The sequence below is a fragment of the Oncorhynchus clarkii genome, chromosome 1 (genome assembly GCF_045791955.1).
Source record: "Oncorhynchus clarkii lewisi isolate Uvic-CL-2024 chromosome 1, UVic_Ocla_1.0, whole genome shotgun sequence".
Classification (NCBI taxonomy): Eukaryota; Metazoa; Chordata; class Actinopteri; order Salmoniformes; family Salmonidae; genus Oncorhynchus; species Oncorhynchus clarkii.
In genome coordinates this window covers 82,052,774-82,072,411 of record NC_092147.1, presented here as the reverse complement: position 1 = coordinate 82,072,411, position 19,638 = coordinate 82,052,774, and the positions used below count along the sequence as shown (strand labels likewise).

General features: G+C 42.3%; 2 protein-coding genes across 5 annotated transcripts in view; both read right to left on the bottom strand.

The window, feature by feature from the left end:
• LOC139413284 (cell division cycle and apoptosis regulator protein 1-like) overlaps nucleotides 1-6,793 on the bottom strand; it is a 36,076-nt gene extending 29,283 nt beyond the window's left edge. For 2 of the 4 annotated variants that reach the window (XM_071160488.1, XM_071160503.1), the window contains exons 1-4: nucleotides 6,561-6,684; nucleotides 5,317-5,480; nucleotides 4,847-5,025; nucleotides 1,658-1,789 (exon numbers count right to left, since the gene is read on the bottom strand). In XM_071160488.1, the coding sequence (XP_071016589.1) occupies nucleotides 1,658-1,789; nucleotides 4,847-5,025; nucleotides 5,317-5,428 (423 nt within the window). In that variant the 5' untranslated portion in view covers nucleotides 5,429-5,480; nucleotides 6,561-6,684. Of the gene's footprint in view, nucleotides 1-1,657; nucleotides 1,790-4,846; nucleotides 5,026-5,316; nucleotides 5,481-6,512 lie in introns of all 4 variants that reach the window. The other 2 variants (XM_071160497.1, XM_071160512.1) reach the window with 2 other exon arrangements.
• A 538-nt stretch (nucleotides 6,794-7,331) lies between these two features.
• On the bottom strand, nucleotides 7,332-17,932 carry LOC139413278 (NFU1 iron-sulfur cluster scaffold homolog, mitochondrial-like). Its single transcript, XM_071160474.1, has 8 exons — nucleotides 17,621-17,932; nucleotides 16,903-17,003; nucleotides 16,628-16,763; nucleotides 13,980-14,046; nucleotides 13,499-13,610; nucleotides 11,085-11,148; nucleotides 9,217-9,391; nucleotides 7,332-8,711 (listed from the first exon to the last, which is right to left on the bottom strand). The coding sequence occupies exons 1-8, from the start codon at nucleotides 17,683-17,685 to the stop codon at nucleotides 8,640-8,642; spliced, it is 792 nt and encodes a 263-aa protein (XP_071016575.1). The 5' UTR covers nucleotides 17,686-17,932; the 3' UTR covers nucleotides 7,332-8,639.
• Nucleotides 17,933-19,638: the final 1,706 nt, after the last annotated feature.

Genomic DNA, 19,638 nt, shown 5'->3' with positions numbered 1-19,638 from the left:
TCAGAGCTGCACATAAATAATTTACCCCGTATAAGTCTGTATGTTGTTGCTGAAGAGATGGGGTACACACAGATATTGCAATAAGTACACTATATATACAAACGTATGTGGACACCCCTTCAAATGAGTGGATTTGGCTATTTCAGCCACACCCGTAGCTGACAGGCGTATAATATCGACCACACAGCCATGCAATTTCCATAGATAAACATTGGCAGTAGAATGGCCTTACAGAAGAGCTCAATGACTTTAAACGTGGCATCGTCATAAGATGCCACCTTTCCAAAAAGTCAGTTCATCAAATATCTGCCCTGCTAGAGCTGCCCTGGTTAACTGAACGTGGTGTTATTGTGAAGTGGAAACGTCTAGGAGCAACAACGGCTCAGCTTCGAAGTGGTAGGCCACACAAGCTAACGGGGAAGGCCAGGTAAAAAGGGTCTGTTCTCGATTGCAACACTCACTACCGAGTTCCAAACTGCCTCTGGAAACAATAACTGTTTGTCGGGAGCATCATGAAATGTGTTTCCATGGCCGAGCAGCCACACAAAAGGCTAAGATCACAATGCGCAATGCCAAGCGTCGGCTGGAGTGGTGTAAAGCTAGCCACCATTGGACTCTGGAGCAATGGAAACACGTTCTCTGGAGTGACGAATTACGCTTCACCAGATGCCAGGAGAACGCTACCTGCCCCAATGCATAGTGCCAACTGTAAAGTTTGGTGGAGGAGGAATAATGGCCTGGGGCTGTTTTTCATGGTTCGGACCAGGCTCCATAGTTCCAGTGAAGGGAAATCTTAACGCTACAGCATACATTGACATTCTAGACAATTCTGTGCTAACTTTGTGGCAAAATTTTGGGGCTGGCCATTTCCTGTTTCAGCATGAAAATGCCCCTGTGCACAAAGCGAGGTCCATACAGAAATGGTTTGTTGTGATTGGTGTGGAAGAACTTGACTGGCCTGCCTGGCTCTGACCTCCACCCCATTGAACACCTTTGGGATGAATTGGAACGCTGACTACAAGTCTGGCCTAATCGCCCAACATCTGTGCCTGACCTCACTAATGATCGTGGCTGAATGGAAGCAAGGCCCAGCAGCAATGTTCCAACACCTAGTGGAAAACCTTCCCAGAAGAGTGGAGGCTGTTATTGCAGCAAAGGGGGCGCAACTCCATATTATTGCCCATGATTTTGGAATGAGATGTTCGACGAGCAGGTGTTCGACGAGCAGGTGTCCACATACTTTTGGTATTTCATTGAGTAAACAATATATTTTTTGATTTGATATATATCAAGCAACCAGCATCATCAGCAAGGTCTTTTTCAAGATAAGTTGGTGATTCAGAGTTGTACATCAATAATTTGCCCCTATAAAAATATATCAAACAAATACTAGATTGGACGAGGTCAAAGAGAACAAAAGGTAAACTGTGCTCCAGCCTAAAACAAATCTGATTTAACAAAGTGAGGCAAATTTATTTTACTTAAGTGAAACCCATTGAGTGAGTGAGTGGTCTACCTGACGTGATATGAACTGGCTGCTCTGGGTTAGAACATTCAGTGTTCTTAAAGTTCTGACACTGACAGTTTTGCTGACAAGCTCTAATTCATTTACAATCCAAGCAACAGTATTTCACTTGGTGTATTGGCCATGTCTCACCTGATGGGGTACATTATAGAGCTGTTGAGGAGGAGGCTGCTGTGGAGGAGGTTGTTGCTGCTGCTGTTGCTGCTGTTGCTGCTGCTGTTGTTGTTGCTGCTGATACTGCTGCAGGGCCGAGTTCATTTGAGACTGAAACAATAGGAGAGACGAGACAGAGAAAAAGTTCAATGACAGGAGCGGCAGGCAGCCTAGCAGTTAAGAGCGTTGGGCCAGCAACTGAAAGGTCGCTGGATTGAATTCGTGTCGACTAGGTGAAAAATCTGTCTGTGCCCTTGAGCAAAGCACTTAACCCTAATTGCTCCTGTAAGTCGCTCTGGATAAATGACTAAAACGTACATGGAAAATGTTGATGCTCTGTCTGGATAGACAGACTCAAGAGCGTAAGGTACGACTCAGATGTGACAGGTGATAAGTCGACAAAAACACTAGCTAGTCTAAATGTGTCAGCTTTTTCTTTGAATTAAATTTCAGGAAATGGCCCTTGAGTTCTGTTGTGGTTAATTTGAGTGATGTCAATTTGAAGGGAATACTATTTACTGAACAGTTAAGTGACTCCATGCTCAACTACATGTGATTTCAAGATGGTGTAGCAGTCAGGCGTCTTTGTCTTGTATATATCTTTTCATATATTTTTTCCTCGCAAATATTTATATTTATCTTAACATCAACTTTAACCCGCCTCACCCAATGTGGTATGGATCTGCTATTTTCTTTACTTTAGAACCGAAACCCCCCAACAGAAGCTAACCAGCTAACTAGATACTAGTCAGCTAGCCACTGCTTGCGGTCGTCAGCTAACCTTTAGCCCGGACAACTGTCTACACAGCGCGATTCCACATGTCTGATTTCTTTCTCTCCATATCTCCAGATTCCTACCATAAGCTCTGAACCTTTTCACCTGGATCATCACCGCTAGCTAGCTGCTATCCGAGTGGCTACTCCTTGCTAACGTCTCTGTCCCGAAGCCAGCACCAATTAGCCTGGAGCTAGCCTATGCTAGACCCATCTCCCGGCTAGCTGAAGAGGTCCATCAGCTAGTCCCAAGGGCTACATTACCGATTTTGCCAATTGGCCTGGACTCCTTTTATTGCCGATACGGAGCACCGCCGATCCATCACAACTGGACTACCGACGTAATCCGCCCGAGGGGTTTTTTCAACAGGCACCTCCGTTGCGGCCCGCTAGCCGTCTAGAGCAGAATGTTAGCTGAAGAGGTCCATCAGTCAAATTCTTGGGCTACTAACAATATTATGCCAATTGGCCTGGACCCTTTTACTACACGGACCCCTGCTGATCCATCACAACTGGTCTGCCGACATAACCGCACGAGGGGGCTTCTTCCGTCGCGATGTCCGAGTAAGGCCCTTCTGCTAGCCCCGGCTCACTAGCTGTCTGAATCGCCATGTCCCCAGCCCTCCTAGCTACTCAGGTCTGTGCCCAAACAGAAGCTATGTCGCTCTTGCTGCTGGTGATTCTCTGATCCACCTTTACGCAGACACCATTCTGTTTACTTCTGGCCCTTCTCTGGACACTGTTAAACTTCCAGACGAGCTTCAATGCCATACAACTCTCCTTCCGTGGCCTCCAATTGCTCTTAAACACTAGCAAAACTAAATGCATGCTCTTCAACTGATCGCTGCCCGCACCTGCCCGCCCGTCCAGCATCACTACTCTGGATGGTTCTGACTTAGAATATGTGGACAGCTACAAATACCTAGATGGTTAGACTGTAAACTCTCCTTCCAGACTCACATTAAGCATCTTCAATCCAAAATTAAATCTAGAATCGGCTTCCTATTTCGCAACAAAGCATCCTTCACTCATGCTGCCAAACATACCCTCGTAAAACTGACTATCCTACCGATCCTTGACAGCGACGATGTCATTTACAAAATAGCCTCCAACACTCTAATCAGGAAACTGGATGCAGTCTATCACAGTGCCATTCGTTTTGTCACCAAAGCCCCATATACTACCCACCACTGCGACCTGTATGCTCTCGTTGGCTGGCCCTCGCTACATATTCGTCACCAAACCCACTGGCTCCAGGTCATCTATAAGTCTTTGCTAGGTAAAGCCCCGCCTTATCTCGGCTCACTGGTCACCATAGCAGCACCCACCCATAGCATGCGCTCCAGCAGGTATATTTCACTGGTCACCCTCAAATCCAATTCCTCATTTGACCGCCTTTCCTTCCAGTTTTCTGCTGCAAATGACTGGAACGAATTGTAAAAATCCCTGAAGCTGGAGACTTGTATGTCCCTCACTAACTTTATGCATCGGCTGTCAGAGCAGCTCACAGATCACTGCACCTGTACATAGCTCATCTGGAAATAGCCCATCCAACTACCTCATCCCCATACTGTTTTTTCCCCTCTCCTTTGCACCCCAGTATCTCTACTTGCACATTTATTTTCTGCACATCTATCACTCCAGTGTTTAATTGCTAAATTGTAATTATTTCGCCACAATGGCCTATTTATTGCCTTACCTCCCTTACCTAATTGACACACACTGTATATAAACTTTTTCTATTGTGTTATTGACTTTGTTTATTCCATGTGTAACTCTGTTGTTGTTTGTGTCGCACTGCTTTGCTTTATATTGGCCAAGACGCAGTTGTAAATGAGAACTTGTGCTCAACTTGCCTACCTGGTTAAATAAAGGTGGAGGAAAAAAAAAAAAAAAAACTGAAGAAGTGAAGAAAAGTGAAGGAAAAAAAATGGTTATTTTGGTCAGACTTTCACTCAGCATCTAAAGTGTTCACACAGGTCTGTCTGATGGTGGGGGATTTTACAAGTTGAATCAGTTCATCACTTCACACACAAATCAGAACAGGCTTTACAACAACACAGCTTCTTCAAGTCTAGTGAGGTATGGCCTCTCACCAAGCTATGTAACTCACTGTTTCCCAAATCTGTTTGTCTGACCCAAATTAGGTTTTATCATTGAGAATGTTTCTTCAGTAAACAAAATCAAAAAAGTTTATGTAAAATTAGCTATGACCAACCAATGGGGTATCTCCCCACCATTTTGGGGACTCTTGGGTTGTGTTCACTTGGCACGAAAACAGAGTTACTACCTGAGCTTATTCAATAACAACAAATGTTAACATATTCTGTTTGAGAATGTTTAGCTACATTGTGCCAAACTGAACACTGCCCTGCTGATCCTAGTGTAGTTCACCTGTTGCAGTGCTGCAGCGGCGGCGGCTGCGGCTTGCTGCTGCAGGGCTGAAGCCTGCTGGGACAACTGGTAGTTAGCGGCAGCCGACTGGGAGTTGAGGGAGGCTGCAGCCAGGGCTGACTGCTGGGAGTACATAGAGGGAGACGCACCCAAGAGAGATGGCTGTTGCACACCTAGAGCTGCAGGAGAGAGTAGGGTGAGGAATAGAATAATTCAGAAAGAGGATGGAGTGAGGAGGTAGAGCAAGCGAGAGGAATGGAGTGATAGAAAGACGGGTTGAACGAGAAACGAGAGTACTTTAAACATCTTTGAATGTCCAGTTGACCACTGAATCTCCTCCACAACAAACTTTGCCAAACAGATCCAAGTCTGAGATGCTGTTTCCTTCAAGCACTGTACCCTCAACCACACTTTAATTTTATCCCACCAATGAGCACTGAGTATAGTATTCAGCAAGGTGTCAAACTCACAGTGTATGCTGTTGAGGTCCAGGGACTGTCCTGAGTGGCCGGGCTGGGACACCACTGTGGCAGCAAACTGGGCCGCCCACGGAGGGTTCTTCTGTCCCCCAAACTGTGCCATGAGTCAAGGCTCGAGCTTAGGTGTATTGACAGAACCAATTTAAGTTTATATCCTGTCAATACAACAGGAAATGGGCCTGTTTATATATAGGATTCTTCATTTGACATGTACCTTTGCTTTGAACACAAACATTGACAGCTAGCAACAAAAACAAACTATACCAGGAGAAGATTGTTACAGATTTACTTGCAGCTAATAAAATTCTTAACTAGCAACACATAACCACGTAGCCAACGAAAACAACGTTTGGCCTCTTGACAGCTGCCTCTACTCAGCAGAATAGTAGTGGGACGAGCAACAACGGAATGGGCAAACAAGCAAAACGTTATAGTAACTGCTGGCAACTGTCGCTAACTACTGTTAGTTGGTTAACTAACCGTACCTAAGTTAGCCCTATAAATAGTACGCCAAATTCATGATATTCATTTTAAAACAATTACTAGAATCATTATAATTCGAATTTGGCGTACTATTTGGGTTACTAGCGAGTTTAGATCCCTGTAGAGTTCAGTAAACGTACTTGTTGCTAAGCTAGCTATGTTAATGCGTTTGCTCGACACTTGCCGATATTAATAAACGGTTAGCAGTTAATAACCTGTTATTAACTAACCTGGTTAGCAGTTAATAAATAGCTATAGGCTAGCCAACATGCTTACTTTGGCTGGGTTTACTTGCTAACGGAGATTATAGTTAGCAAGTTGGGTACCTAGCTAACTAGATAGCTAATGTTAGTTAACTATAATGACTACTCATGGGTTTTGTTTTCAAAACAACGTTAGCTAGCTAATTAATTTGCCGATATTAGCTAGCGTTAGCTACCTGGTTAGCCTTTAGCTATAAATAGCCACAGGCTAGCTAACATGTTGTTGGCTTGTTAACGGCGATATATAGCTAACTTAGCTAGCTATAATGACTCCTGCGTTGTGTTTTCAAAGCAACGTTGACAAACGTCGCTAGCTTGAGGCCTAAGCAAGGCAAAACACACATAATGCTGTCTGAATGGTAGCAAACAGCAAGGCTGATGGAGATTCAAATTTTGCACCAATAATTGCATTCTGCAGTACCAAAACCATCAGAACTGTACCTGTAAAATTTTAATTACATTAACGTTACAGAAACAAATTGTCCTCACTGCTGTTCCACTTTCCTGCTCTGTGAATGCACCGGCGACGATAGATCCAAAACTGTCACCGCGCATGCGTATCAGTGGCGCGCACGCGTATTACATACGGGTATTTTTTTTAAATAAATATCAGAGAAACTGTATATAATGATGAGATATTCTTGTCTCCCCCCTAAAAATGTGAGTCGTTGTCCCAAAGGCGGGAAGCCATGCAGTCTGCTTATCACTATTCCCGCGTGGACAGACTGACGGGAGTGGACCCTTTCGCTTCTTCCTCTCTGGTTATATGTTCAGGTTTAGTGGTCATTTACGGTCACGGTAACAAGATTCATCATAGACCTGTGGCTAAACATGAACCATGAAAAGCTTGAAATATAACTGCTGCAACTTGGAGAAAATATTAAAGATAGTGTGTGATAATATACCGTGTGAGAAATAATATATGGAAAATATTGCATAATACACATTGCCTATGTCCATCCCTAGCCAGCTACCACCCGGTTACTCAACCCTGCACCTAAGAGGCTGCTGCCCTATATCCATAGAATCACTGGTCACTTTAATGATGTTTACATACTGCTTTACTCATTTCATATGTATATACTTTATTTTAGTCAATGCCACTCCGACATTGCTCATCCTAATATTGATATATTTCTTAACTCCGTTATTTTACTTTTGGAGTTGTGTGTACTGTCGTGAATTGTTAGATATTACTGCACTTTTGGATCTAGGAACGCAAGCATTTTGCTACACCAGCAATAACATCTGCTAAATATGTGTATGTGATCAATCAAATTTTATTTGATAAATCTGATTGTTTCCAACATCAACTCAATAAAGACAGCAAAGCTATATCAAAAGGTTATTCCCACAAGTTTTGGTTTCTGAAAACAAGAGCAATATAAATAATACAACGAGATGATTCCACGAATGGGACAAAATAACCATTACATTTTCCTTTGTGATACTAGTATGATTCGGACTTCTGTATCAGCAATATGAGATTGCAGCTGGAACTGTTATAATTACAATGCATATACAAGTGAATGGGTGATAGTATCCATTCAAAGAACTTGAATCATTGCGCAACATTTATCACAGTATTTCACATAAAGCTTTCTTTAAGAGTAGATGTAATGCAATCTATATGATGAATATAAATTAATCTTGGTTAACCCAGAACTAAAGTATTGTGGAATTGGTCAGATGCTCGATTAAGTTCTGGGTCCATACGTATTAGGAGAAGATACAGAACGAGAATCGGAACGAAGAGCTCTCTGCAATTTACAGGCAAGTCAAAATAGGCCGAATGTCCCCTCTCCTTCCAAAATGTGAAAGATGCCAACACCTACAAAATCGTGATGTGTCCAAATAACCAGTGAAGAAAAACCCAAGCAACAGAATTAATGCTGCTCGTTATGTCACGCATCCCGTTGACATATCTATGATACCATTTGTTTACGTTGTCTCTCCACGAGAGATTAAATATAAATGAGCATGTGCCCATGCCATAAATGTAAATGTGTTAATGTGATTACTATGTGTAGACTCCTGAACAATGCATTCACAAAGAAACATATACAGCTAAATCATTTTGTCGTTTTAACTGTGCCATATCTTGTGATCATTTCATATAAACAATTGGTCATGCTTGGCCTAGGGATAGATATAAACCATATCCCTTAACTCAAACCATCACAGAATGTCCTTTCATCAGAGAATATATATATTTTTTTAAACATATGAGGGTAAATTTGTAACTCAACCTGCAAAGAAATAAATATCAAATATGTAACATAACTGCCTTCTTCAGAGTTTTCGGCCTTTACAATGGAAGAGAAACAGTATAAATGTGTCAGTGTGTGGCCTGGCTTCATTGTAATAGTAACTATACAGTATTTGAGTAAATTAAAGACAAAAACAGCAGCCTACAGCACACTACAGTTGGTATTTTGAAAGGGCAATGCTGAATATTATTTTAAAACATGAACATTGCACTAAGGTAGCGGAAGCAGTATCTACCTGGTTTGCAAGGCATCTATACAACAGGCTGTTTATCTATAGGCCTGGGGGCTGACAGAAGTTTTATATGTCTCCTAACTTGCGTTCCAACTCGGTGAAAACCGTTGCATTCACATGATCCACTTCATCTTCCACCTACAGAAACCAAACAAAAAGAAGAGCTATAATTGACACTTTATACATACTGCATATTTATTTATATACTGGAGTTGACATAGCTCACTCTACTGCTGTACATATTCGTAGTATATATTATATAAATGAATCCGGTGTATATACATAAATATTGCATTTGGATTACTGTTAGTGTTATTTGGGTTGTTCATTGGATTCTTATGACATTACTTGATTTCTTTTTTTAATTTATTGGTAATTTTTTAACTTGTTTGACATTTTACTGCATTGTTAGGAGTTAGTAACATAAGCATTTCGCTGCACCCGATATAACATCTGCTAAGCTGTGTACGTGGCCAATACACTTTGATTTGACATCACAAAGCAGATGCTGTTCCAACTTCATGATTTAGTACTCGCTGTCCATTCCCCTCCAACTCCTTCTCCCTACTCCACCCTATTTCTGCCTCTGTGCGTTTCTCTCTCCTCCTCTTCTCCTACTCCCTCTTTGTATTCACCCTCTCACCTGTTCCACATCATCCACCTCAGGGATGTAGAACTGCAGCATGTTCTGGATGCCATTCTTCAGGGTGACAGTAGAGCTGGGGCAGCCGGTGCATGAGCCAACCAGCTTCAGCTTCACCGTGCCGTTCTCAAAGCCCTTGAAGATGACATCACCGCCATCCTCCATCACCGTGGGCCTGTGTGTGACAGGAGGGCTTATCAGGTTAGTTTGTCATTCAACAACATAACAGGTATTATTACATTTGTTATTAAAAACTAGGAGGGACAGAAGAATGGAGAGGAAGACGAGGAGTTTAAGAGGGGAGGGGATAGGAGAAATCCTTGACAATAGCATTATTATAGTCTATATTTCATATCAACATCACTTCTATCATTTGTTTGTGGAACAACTTCAGTGCCCAAACAATCTGCCAGATTGCATTTAGCTTGAAGAGCTTCTGAGCCAAAACATCTTTATCATGACTGTGGACAAAACTTTCCTAGGATGCCTCTAGGGCTCAGATTCCACAAATGGGTCATATTGTACTAGATCAGCGTTCTCCAACTCCAGTCCTTCAGGACACATTTTTGTTGTAGCCCTGGACAAGCACACTGGATTCAACTTGTCAACTAATCATCAGGCCCTGAACTGGCGGGTTTGATTTTACTGAGCCGCAGGGCACTGGTCTATGGCCCATGGCCCATGGCGTGAGGAAAAGAGGTGAGGGAGGGGCACCCTGCTCAAATGGAACAGTAATCTGCACCACTCAGTCATGTTGTCAACAAGGCAGCTCGGTGCATTGTCCAGAAACACACATCTCTTTAATATGTATATATGTTTGAATGTTCTAGTTTTCATTGGGAAGACAGTGTTTTTATCAAAAGCAATCACTTTTGCATTACTCAACATGCTTAATTACTCACAGTGCATTCGGAAAGTATTCAGACCCCTTGATTTTTCCACATTTTGTTATGTTACAGCCTTATTCTAAAATGAATTAAACGTCAAGGGGTCTGAATACTTTCCGAATGCACTGTAACTTTTGTTTTGAGCCGAATTCGCCGAGGGCTTTAAACGCTGCACCTGGCTCACGCTGGGAGGCAGCCCGGTTCCAAAATAAATGCAATCAACTTTCACCCGGTGCAAAGCACGCCCACCCGGTCACCCGGTGCAAAGCACACCCACCCGGTCACCCGGTGCAAAGCACGCCCACCCCGGTGCAAAGCACGCCCACCCCGGTGCAAAGCACGCCCACCCCGGTGCAAAGCACGCCCCCCGGTGCAAAGCACGCCCACCCGGTGCAAAGCACACCCACCCGTCACCCGGTGCAAAGCACACCCACCCGGTGCAAAGCACGCCCACCCGGTGCAAAGCACGCCCACCCGGTGCAAAGCACGCCCACCCCGGTGCAAAGCACGCCCACCCCGGTGCAAAGCACGCCCACCCCGGTGCAAAGCACGCCCACCCCGGTGCAAAGCACGCCCACCCGGTCACCCGGTGCAAAGCACGCCCACCCGGTCACCCGGTGCAAAGCACGCCCACCCGGTCACCCGGTGCAAAGCACGCCCACCCGGTCACCCGGTGCAAAGCACGCCCACCCGGTCGTCGGTGTCAGGGGCTACAACAAACATGTCTGCTGTTGGGGGTACTGGAGGACCGGAGTTTGAAAACTCTGTACTAGATTAACAAAATATTGTCAGTAAAACACATTCACCATACTGAGAGAATGTGGGGATTTTACCTGATCCATGTATCTACAGCAAAACATGATGAGAGTGACAGACTGATCATACTAATAGCATGTGGGGATTTGACCTGATCCATGTATCTACAGCAAAACACGATGAGAGTGACAGACTGATCATACTAATAGCATGTGGGGATTTTACCTGATCCGTGTATCTAGAAGCTCCTTTATCATTGAAACAATTTCATCATCATCTTCAGAGTGACCTAAGACAGGAACAGCATGTTGAAAAGTTCATAATTCCAAGAAACAAACATGCAAAAAAAAAATCAGTTGGCGGGTAGAATGAAAACATTCTATCAACCCACGGGTCGGCTGAGCACAATTATATTGCGGTCGGAAACGTTTTAAATCAAGATACTCTCTTTTTTTTACCAATCCATGAACTTGTTGTGTTGAATTGTGTTGTGAATTTCATTAGGCTATGTTCACAGTGAGGCAGACATAGCGAAGGTTACCAGCCACGCAGCGAGACAGTGGAGCAGGTAACTCTCCCCATTAGTAGCCTATTTGTGTGGTGTTGAAACATAATTTGTCCACGTGCAGAGTTTATATTCCCTTCTGCCACACGACAATACGTTGTCAAGTTTATTTTCCCTGACTCCTAGCTCATGTGAAAATGGCAAACCTAACAGTAGAAATAATAAGAACGTTTATGATGATGAAATACAGGTGCTACCCGAGTCAAATCCAGTTTGGAAGGATTTTGTAGTCATTGTGGACAAGGAGGACAACACGGTAGATGGACACAGTCTACAAAAGTGCAAGCAGGCATTTGTTTACAATAATTCTGTTAATCATTCCATTCATTCAGGCATCCATTTAGACCAAACGCAGGCCATATCAAATATAATCCAGTGCAGCTTTTAAAAGTTTGAGTAGCCAATAGCCTACCTAATAATAGACATAGGCTATTTTTGCAGCCTATAGCCTATTAAATTATGGGAATTGTTTAAGTTTTAATTAAACTATTGGATTATTTAAACAATCTACACACAATACCCCATATGACAAAGCAAAAAAAAGTTGCTATGAGACTCAAAATGGAGCTCAGGTGCATCCTGTTTCCATTGATCATCCTTGAGATGTTTCTACAACTTGATTGGAGGAGTCCACCTGTGGTAAATGTAATTGATTGGACATGATTTGGAAAGGATTTGTAATTGATTGGACATGATTTGGAAAGGCACACACCTGTCTATATAAGGTCCCAGTCTATATAAGGTCCCAGTGCTTGTCAGAGCAAGCTATGAGGTCAAAGGAATTGTCCGATCTGGAGAAGGGTACCAAAAAATGTCTGCAGCACCGATTGTTCCCAAGAACACAGTGGCCTCCATCATTCTTAAATGGAAGAAGTTTGGAACCACCAAGACTCTTCCTAGTGCTGGCCGCCAAGCCAAATTGAGCAATCGGGAGAAGGGCCTTGGTCAGGTAGGTGACCAAGAACCCGATGGTCACTCTGATAGAGTTCCCCTGGAGATGGGAGAACCTTCCAGAAGGACAACCATCTCTGCAGCACTCCACCAATCAGGCCTTTATGGTAGTGTCCAGACAGAAGCCACTCCTCAGTAAAAGGCACATGACAGCCTGCTTGGAGTTTGCCAAAAGGCACCTAAAGGACTCTCAGACCATGAGAAACAAGATTGTCTGGTCTGATGAAACCAAGACTGAACTCTTTGGCCTGAATGCAAAGTGTCACGTCTGGAGAAAACCTGGAACCATCCCTACGGTGAAGCATGTGGTGGCAGCATGCCTCTTTTTCAGCTGCAGAGACTGGGAGACTAGTCAGGATTGAGGCAAAGTACAGAGAAATCCTTGATGAAAACCAGCTCAAGAGCGCTCAGGACCTCAGACTGGGGCAAAGGTTCACCTTCCAACAGGACAACGATCCTAAGCACACAGCCAAGACAACACAGGAGTGGCTTCAGGACAAGTCTCTGAATAGCCAGAGCCCGGACTTGAACCCGATCGAACATATCTGGACAGACCCAGAAATTGCTGTGCAGCAACGCTCCCCATCCAACCTGACAGATTGAGCGGACCTGCAGAGAAGAATGGGAGAAACTCCCAAAATACAGGTATGCCAAGCTTGTAGCGTCATACCCAAGAAGACTCAATGCTGTAATCGCTGCCAAAGGTGCTTCAACAAAGTACTCAGTAAAGGGTCTGAATACTTTTGTAAATGGGACATTTCCTTTTTATTTTATACATTTGCAAACATTTCTAAAAACCTGTTTCTGCTTTGTCATTATTGGGTATTGTGTGTAGATTGATTGAGGGGGGAAAACAATGTAATACATTTTAGAGTAAGTCTAACGTAACAAAACGTGGAAAAAGTCAACGGGTCTGAATACTTCCCGAAGGCACTGTATTATTGTTTTTTGGCGTGTCACGGATCGGCTTTCGGAACAATTCTATGCTGGTGGCGGAGAAAAAAAAATCTGTCCTGATGTCAGATATTGGGTGAGACTTGGAATTGATGTGGCCGGAGCGGGTGAGACTCCAAAAAGCACTCCACACTCAAATGAAGAAGATCTTTGTTCCTGTCATACTCACTGCTCTCATGGTGGGTAACCCCAGTGGTTATGGGGTCTCCACTGTCAAAGAACTTAGTGATAGCGTCCATGGCATGGTGCTTGATGTCCGTCCACTCCACATCATCATCTGCCTGGGAAGGGCAACACAAAACATGCAAAGGCCTGGTAAATGAACATGGCTGGGCCCCGATTCACCACCCCTCTCAAAATGTACCCTTGCACACTTTCTTGCATGGATTTAGCAATAGTGAAAACTCCCTCCTGTCAATGCTTATACAGTACTAATGCTATGCTTTTAAATCCACAACAAGGAGTGTGCAAGTGCACACTGTGAGAAGGGTGGAGAATTGGGACATGTATTGAATCATAAAGTTAAACTTTTATTTGTGACATGATACATTCAGTTATTATGGTCTTATAATGGCACACCATATCCCAGAGTAAGTGGATAGGGTTGGTAAAATGAAAGGGAAGGTAGATGAGGTTTATTTATTCTGTACCTTGGTCACTGTGATGAAGTCAGGACCATAGAACACACTTTTCACTCCTTCGATTCCAAACAGGTCCCTGTGCAACCAAGGAGCGGCAACCAAGAATGGTCCATGTCAAACATTTCATGATGTTAGTATGTACAGTAATATATATGATCTATAATCCACATGGTGCTCAGAACAAAGTGGAGATGCTCATTGCACTTTTATTTATTCTGACTTGAGGCACGCAAAGAACTAACTTAGGCTAATCAGTACAGTAAACCAATACAACTAAGAAATAAATTCAGAAATGGGGTTAATTTCTCAAATTTCATTTTATTCCCTCTCCCTTGTAAATTAAATTTATTTACATTCAAATTCCTGGTCAGTCTTTGAATTCAGAGATAATTCCAATGTTAGGTAAATTAGATTTATTTTATTCACAATTCAATACGCAACAATTCCTCAAATTCCTAATCAAATCAAATTCCCTTAGGCTTTCAGGTTGACCATGTCACTGTTCAGACAGCCTAGTTATACTGGAAATGATTTAAAACAAATCCTGGAGAATTTAGATTTCTTATACGAAGTGCATTAATTACATTAACCTGTTGAGTGTAGGGCAGTATTTTGATGTTTGGATGAAAAACGTACCCAAATTAAACTGCCTATTTCTCAGGCCCAGAAGCTAGAATATGCATATAATTGTCAGATTAGGATAGAAAACACTCAAGTTCCCAAAACTGTCAAAATATTGTCTGTGAGTATAACAGAACTGATATTGCAGGCGAAAACCTGAGGAAAATCCAACTAGGAAGTGCCTCTTATTTTGAAAGCTCCCTGTTCCATTGCATGCATTCCTTCCATTTAAAAAGGGATATCAACCAGATTCCTTTTCATATGGATTCCACATGGTCTGAACAGTCCTTAGACATAGTTTCAGGCTTTTATTCTGAAAAATGAGTGAAAAAGATCCCACTGCGTCAGTGGATGGCTGGGTGCCGGCAGTGTTTTGCATGCGCCAACAGAGTGGAGCAGACATTTTCTCTCACTCCTATTGAAAAAGCTACGGTCCGGTTGAAATATTATCGATTATATATTGTAAAAACAACCTGAGGATTGATTATAAAAAAACATTTGACATGTTTCTACAAACTACACGGATACTATTTGGATTTTGTCTGCCCCGTCGTGACCGCTCGAGCCTGTGGATTTCTGAACATAACGCGCCAACCAAATGGAGGTATTTTTGATATAAAAATTATCTTTATGGAACAAAAGGAACATTTATTGTGCAACTGGGAGTCTCGTGAGTGCAAACATCCGAAGATCATCAAAGGTAAGCAATTAATTTTATTGCTTTTCAGACTTTTGTGACCAATCTACTTTGCTGCTAGCTGTTTGTAATGTTTTGTCTGCTGAGAGAGATGTCCTTACATAAACGCTTGGTATGCTTTCGCCGAAAAGCTTTTTTGAAATCTGATGCGCCAGGTGGATTAACAAGCTGAGCTGTGTTTTGCTATATTGCACTTGTGATTTCATGAAAATTTAATATTTTTAGTAATTTAATTTGTATTTGGCACTCTGCAATTTAGCGGATGTTGACGAAAATGATCCCGCTAAAGGGATGGGTGCATCAAGAAGTTTTTAACTGGGAAATGTAAAATTGAATTTCAATTCCATACACACACACACACACACACACACACACACACACACACACACACACACACACACACACACACACACACACACACACACACACACACACACACTAAAAGGTTTGGGGTAACTTAGAAGTGTTCTTGTTTTTGAAAGAAAAGCAAACTTTATCCATTAAAATAACATCAAATTGATCAGAACTACACAGTGTAGACATTGTTAATGTTGTAAATGACTATTGTAGCTGGAAACGGCTGATTTTTAACATAGGCGTACAAAGGCTCATTATCAGCAACCCTCACTCCTGTGTTCCAATCGTACATTGTGTTAGCTAATCCAAGTTAATTATTTTAGAAGGCTAATTTATCATTAGAAAACCCTTTACAAATATGCTAGCACAGCTGAAAACTGTTGTGCTGATTTAAAGATGCAATAAAACTGGGCTTCTTTAGACTAGTTGAGTATCTGGAACATCAGCATTTGTGGGTTCGATTACAGGCTCAAAATGGCAAACTTTCTTCTGAAACTCGTCAGTCTATTCTTGTTCTGAGAAATTAAGGCTATTCCATGTGAGAATTTGCCAAGAAACTGAATATCTCGTACAACGCTGTGCTGTGTACTACTCCCTTCACAAAACAGTGCAAACGGGCTCTAACCAGAATAGAAAGAGAAGTGGGAGGCCCCGGTGCACAACTGAGCAAGAGGACAAGTACATTGGAGTGTCTAGTTTAAGCATCCTGGAGTCGCCTCTTCACTGACGTTGACTGATGTTTTGCTGGTACTATTTAATGAAGCTGCCAGTTGAGGACTTGTGAGGCGTCTGTTTCTCAAACTAGACACTAATTTACTTGTCCTCTTGCTCAGTGTATAAGCGTCACTGGTTCTCAAACGCTCTGAAAAGTTTATTCACACTGTCTGGTTTCGTCATGTTTACAGGTCATTGTTTAGACTCTTGCTACTATCATATGTCAATAGCTCAAAAAATACAATTCCTGTTATCCAACAGTACTAACCTGGCTAAGGAGGAGCACTCTGCAGAGCTTGGAGAGGGGAAATCCAGGGTCCCCACCCCCAACACAGGCTTACCAGGGATGAACTTCAAGCTCCTTGGGTTTGGTGTGTCCTGTGTCTGAATGGACAAGTGTCGCACTGAAACATAATGGTATGGTCATCCTTCAAGCATATTGTTCCACTAGTAAGCTTATAGGACTACTCTGAATATACTACAGGAAAAACATGACAATTGTATTCTTTGAATGTGTAGAAAAAATAAAGGCCAGTTTCTCACCTACGAACTGTGCGGGTCCAGTCAGAGGCAGAAGTTGAACTTTTCTGTAGTTCGGGCCAATGCATTGTGTGTGGAACTGGTTTCTCGTCTTGATTGGAAACCTATAACAGACAGTACAAGTCAGGTCATGTAGTTAGATGGTTGGAGATAAACCCACTCAGTTGAATTAATCTCAGGTTTGTCCTTACAAACCTGTCACTTCGGGATGGCCTTGAAGCGTCATGAATTTACGACCTTGTCAACAAGCAAAGAAAAAACGATAACGTATCTAACGTTGGCTAGCTAGCTACCTATGGTTGTCTAATGTCACTGATTAGGCTTGACTATGCCGCAAAGACCCGACTGCAAAACTGGTAACTGAGAAAGGTTTTAGCTAGCTAACGTTAGCTAGGTTCTCAGAAAGTTAGCTAGCTACTTCAAACTTTAAGCAATCGAGTTGAAAACAGGTTTAGCAAGCTAACGGAACAATAGCCAGGCAAACAGAGTTGTTAAATGCGTTACTTCATATACTTTAATATGTATACAATTTGGGAAATATCGGCTGCGCAACATGATGGCGATTAAGTTTGACAACGATGTCGCAGTTAGCTTGGCTAACTAGCTAGGTCAAGCATAGATTCCTAACGGAAATTGGCAGCCACTCGTGCTGAATTCACAGCAATACCTTCATTACGTTGACATACACAAGTAGGAATGTTATATTAGTAGAAGCTCAAACCTAAAATATGATGTATTTCGTGACTGAATCAACCGTTGAAGACTCCATCTTAAGCGGGCAGCCATTTCATTTGTTTTTAAAGTGAGGACCCAAGACACAGCTGGCTTCACATATCCTGTTTGAAATAGATTCCAATTGCTCCACAATTACCTTTTTAATAGTTCGTTTGATAAGTAAATGTTCTTATTCATTACAATAAACAAACATCAATTCAAACTATATAGCTTATAGATACTCTCGAAGTACAAATATTGTCTCCCGAGTGGCGCAGCGGTCTAAGGCACTGCCTCTCAGCGCTAGAGGTGTCACTACAGACCATGGTTTGATTCCAGGCTGTATCACAACGGTCATGATTGGGCGGCGCCCAATTGGCCCAGCGTCGTCCAGGTTATGGGTAGGCCGGCATTGTAAATAAGAATTTGTTCTTAACTGACTTGCCTAGTTTAATAAAGGTTAAATAAAAAATCTAAATGGCCAGCCACTACTGAGAATTAATCAATGATCTGTTTGTGCTGTATGCAATGATAAAAGGGGGATTTTGTTGCTGCCACTAGAGCAAAACATAGCCTATCTATCTCATTATTTTGTAAGTATTTCTTGTAAATGATCATTGAAGTTGCAATATGTGTGATAGTTGGGTAAATAGTAAATTGGGTAAATAGTATTTTGTGCTGTATTTTGGATCATTCAAATTTGCCACTACAGTTCTGGGAATTTCCACCAAGATGTTAGACACACACATGGATGACAAGACATATGCATTCAAGGCATGACTTACACATCCATGTCCTGCAAAGCTGCAGTTCTGTCTCTGTCTCTCTCAATTCAATTCAAAGGGCATATGTTTACATTGTCAAAGCAAATTAAATAGATAATAAACAAAAGTTAAATAAACAGTAAACATTACACTCACAAAAGCTCCAAATGAATAGAGGCATTTCACCTGTCATATTATGTCTATAAACTGTGTTGTAATGATGTGCAGATAGTTAAAAAGGGAAAATAAATAAACATAAATATGGGCTGTATTGACAATAGTGTTTGTTCTTCACTGGTTGCCCTTTTCTTGTGGCAACATGTCACAAATATTGCTGCTGTGATGGCACACTGTGGTATTTACCCCAGTTGATATGGGAGTTTATCAAAAAATGTATTTGTTTTTTCAAATTCTTTGTGTGTCTGTGTGATCTGAGGGAAATATGTGTCTCGAGTATGGTCATACATAGGAAGTGCAGCTCAGTTTCCACCTCCTTTTGTGGGCAGTGTGCACATAGCCTGTCTTCTCTTGAGAGCCATGTCTGCCTACGCCAGCCTCTCTCAGTAGCAAGGCTATGCTCACTGAGTCTGTACATTGTCAAAGCTTTCCTTAATTTTGGGTCAGTCACAGTGGTCAGGTATTCTGCCACCATGTACTCTCTGTTTAGGGCCAAGTAGCATTCTAGTTTGCTCTGTTTTTTGTTAATTCTTTCCAATGTGTCAAGTAATATTTTATATATATATATATTTCTCATGATTTGATTGGGGCACTGTGGGATCTGTTTGTGTTCGTGAACGGAGCACCAGGTCCGCTTCTCCAGGTTCATCTCTCTTTGATATGGAAGGTTTGGGAATAATTTCCTTTTAGGTGGTTGTAGAATTGAAAAGCTCTTTTCTGGATTTTGATCATTAGCGGTTATCGGCCTAATTCTGCTCTGCATGCATTATCTGGTGTTTTACATTGTACATGCATATTTTTGCAGAATTCTGCATGCAGTCTCAATTTGGTGTTTGTCCCATTTTGTGACTTCTTGGTTGGTAAGCAGACCCCAGACCTCACAACCATAAAGGACAATGGGTTCTGAAAGTTCAAGTTTAAGTTTCCAGTTCAGTAACGGAATCTAAGCAATGTACAGGAGAGCTCTGAACTGCCACCGGGGGAACATGAGTTTAACAGCTATGCAGCCTGTGCAGGGTGTGCTATGTAACTTAAAACAAACAGTGAGATGGCGTCAAGCGGGCCCTCCCTGTGTTTCCTCACA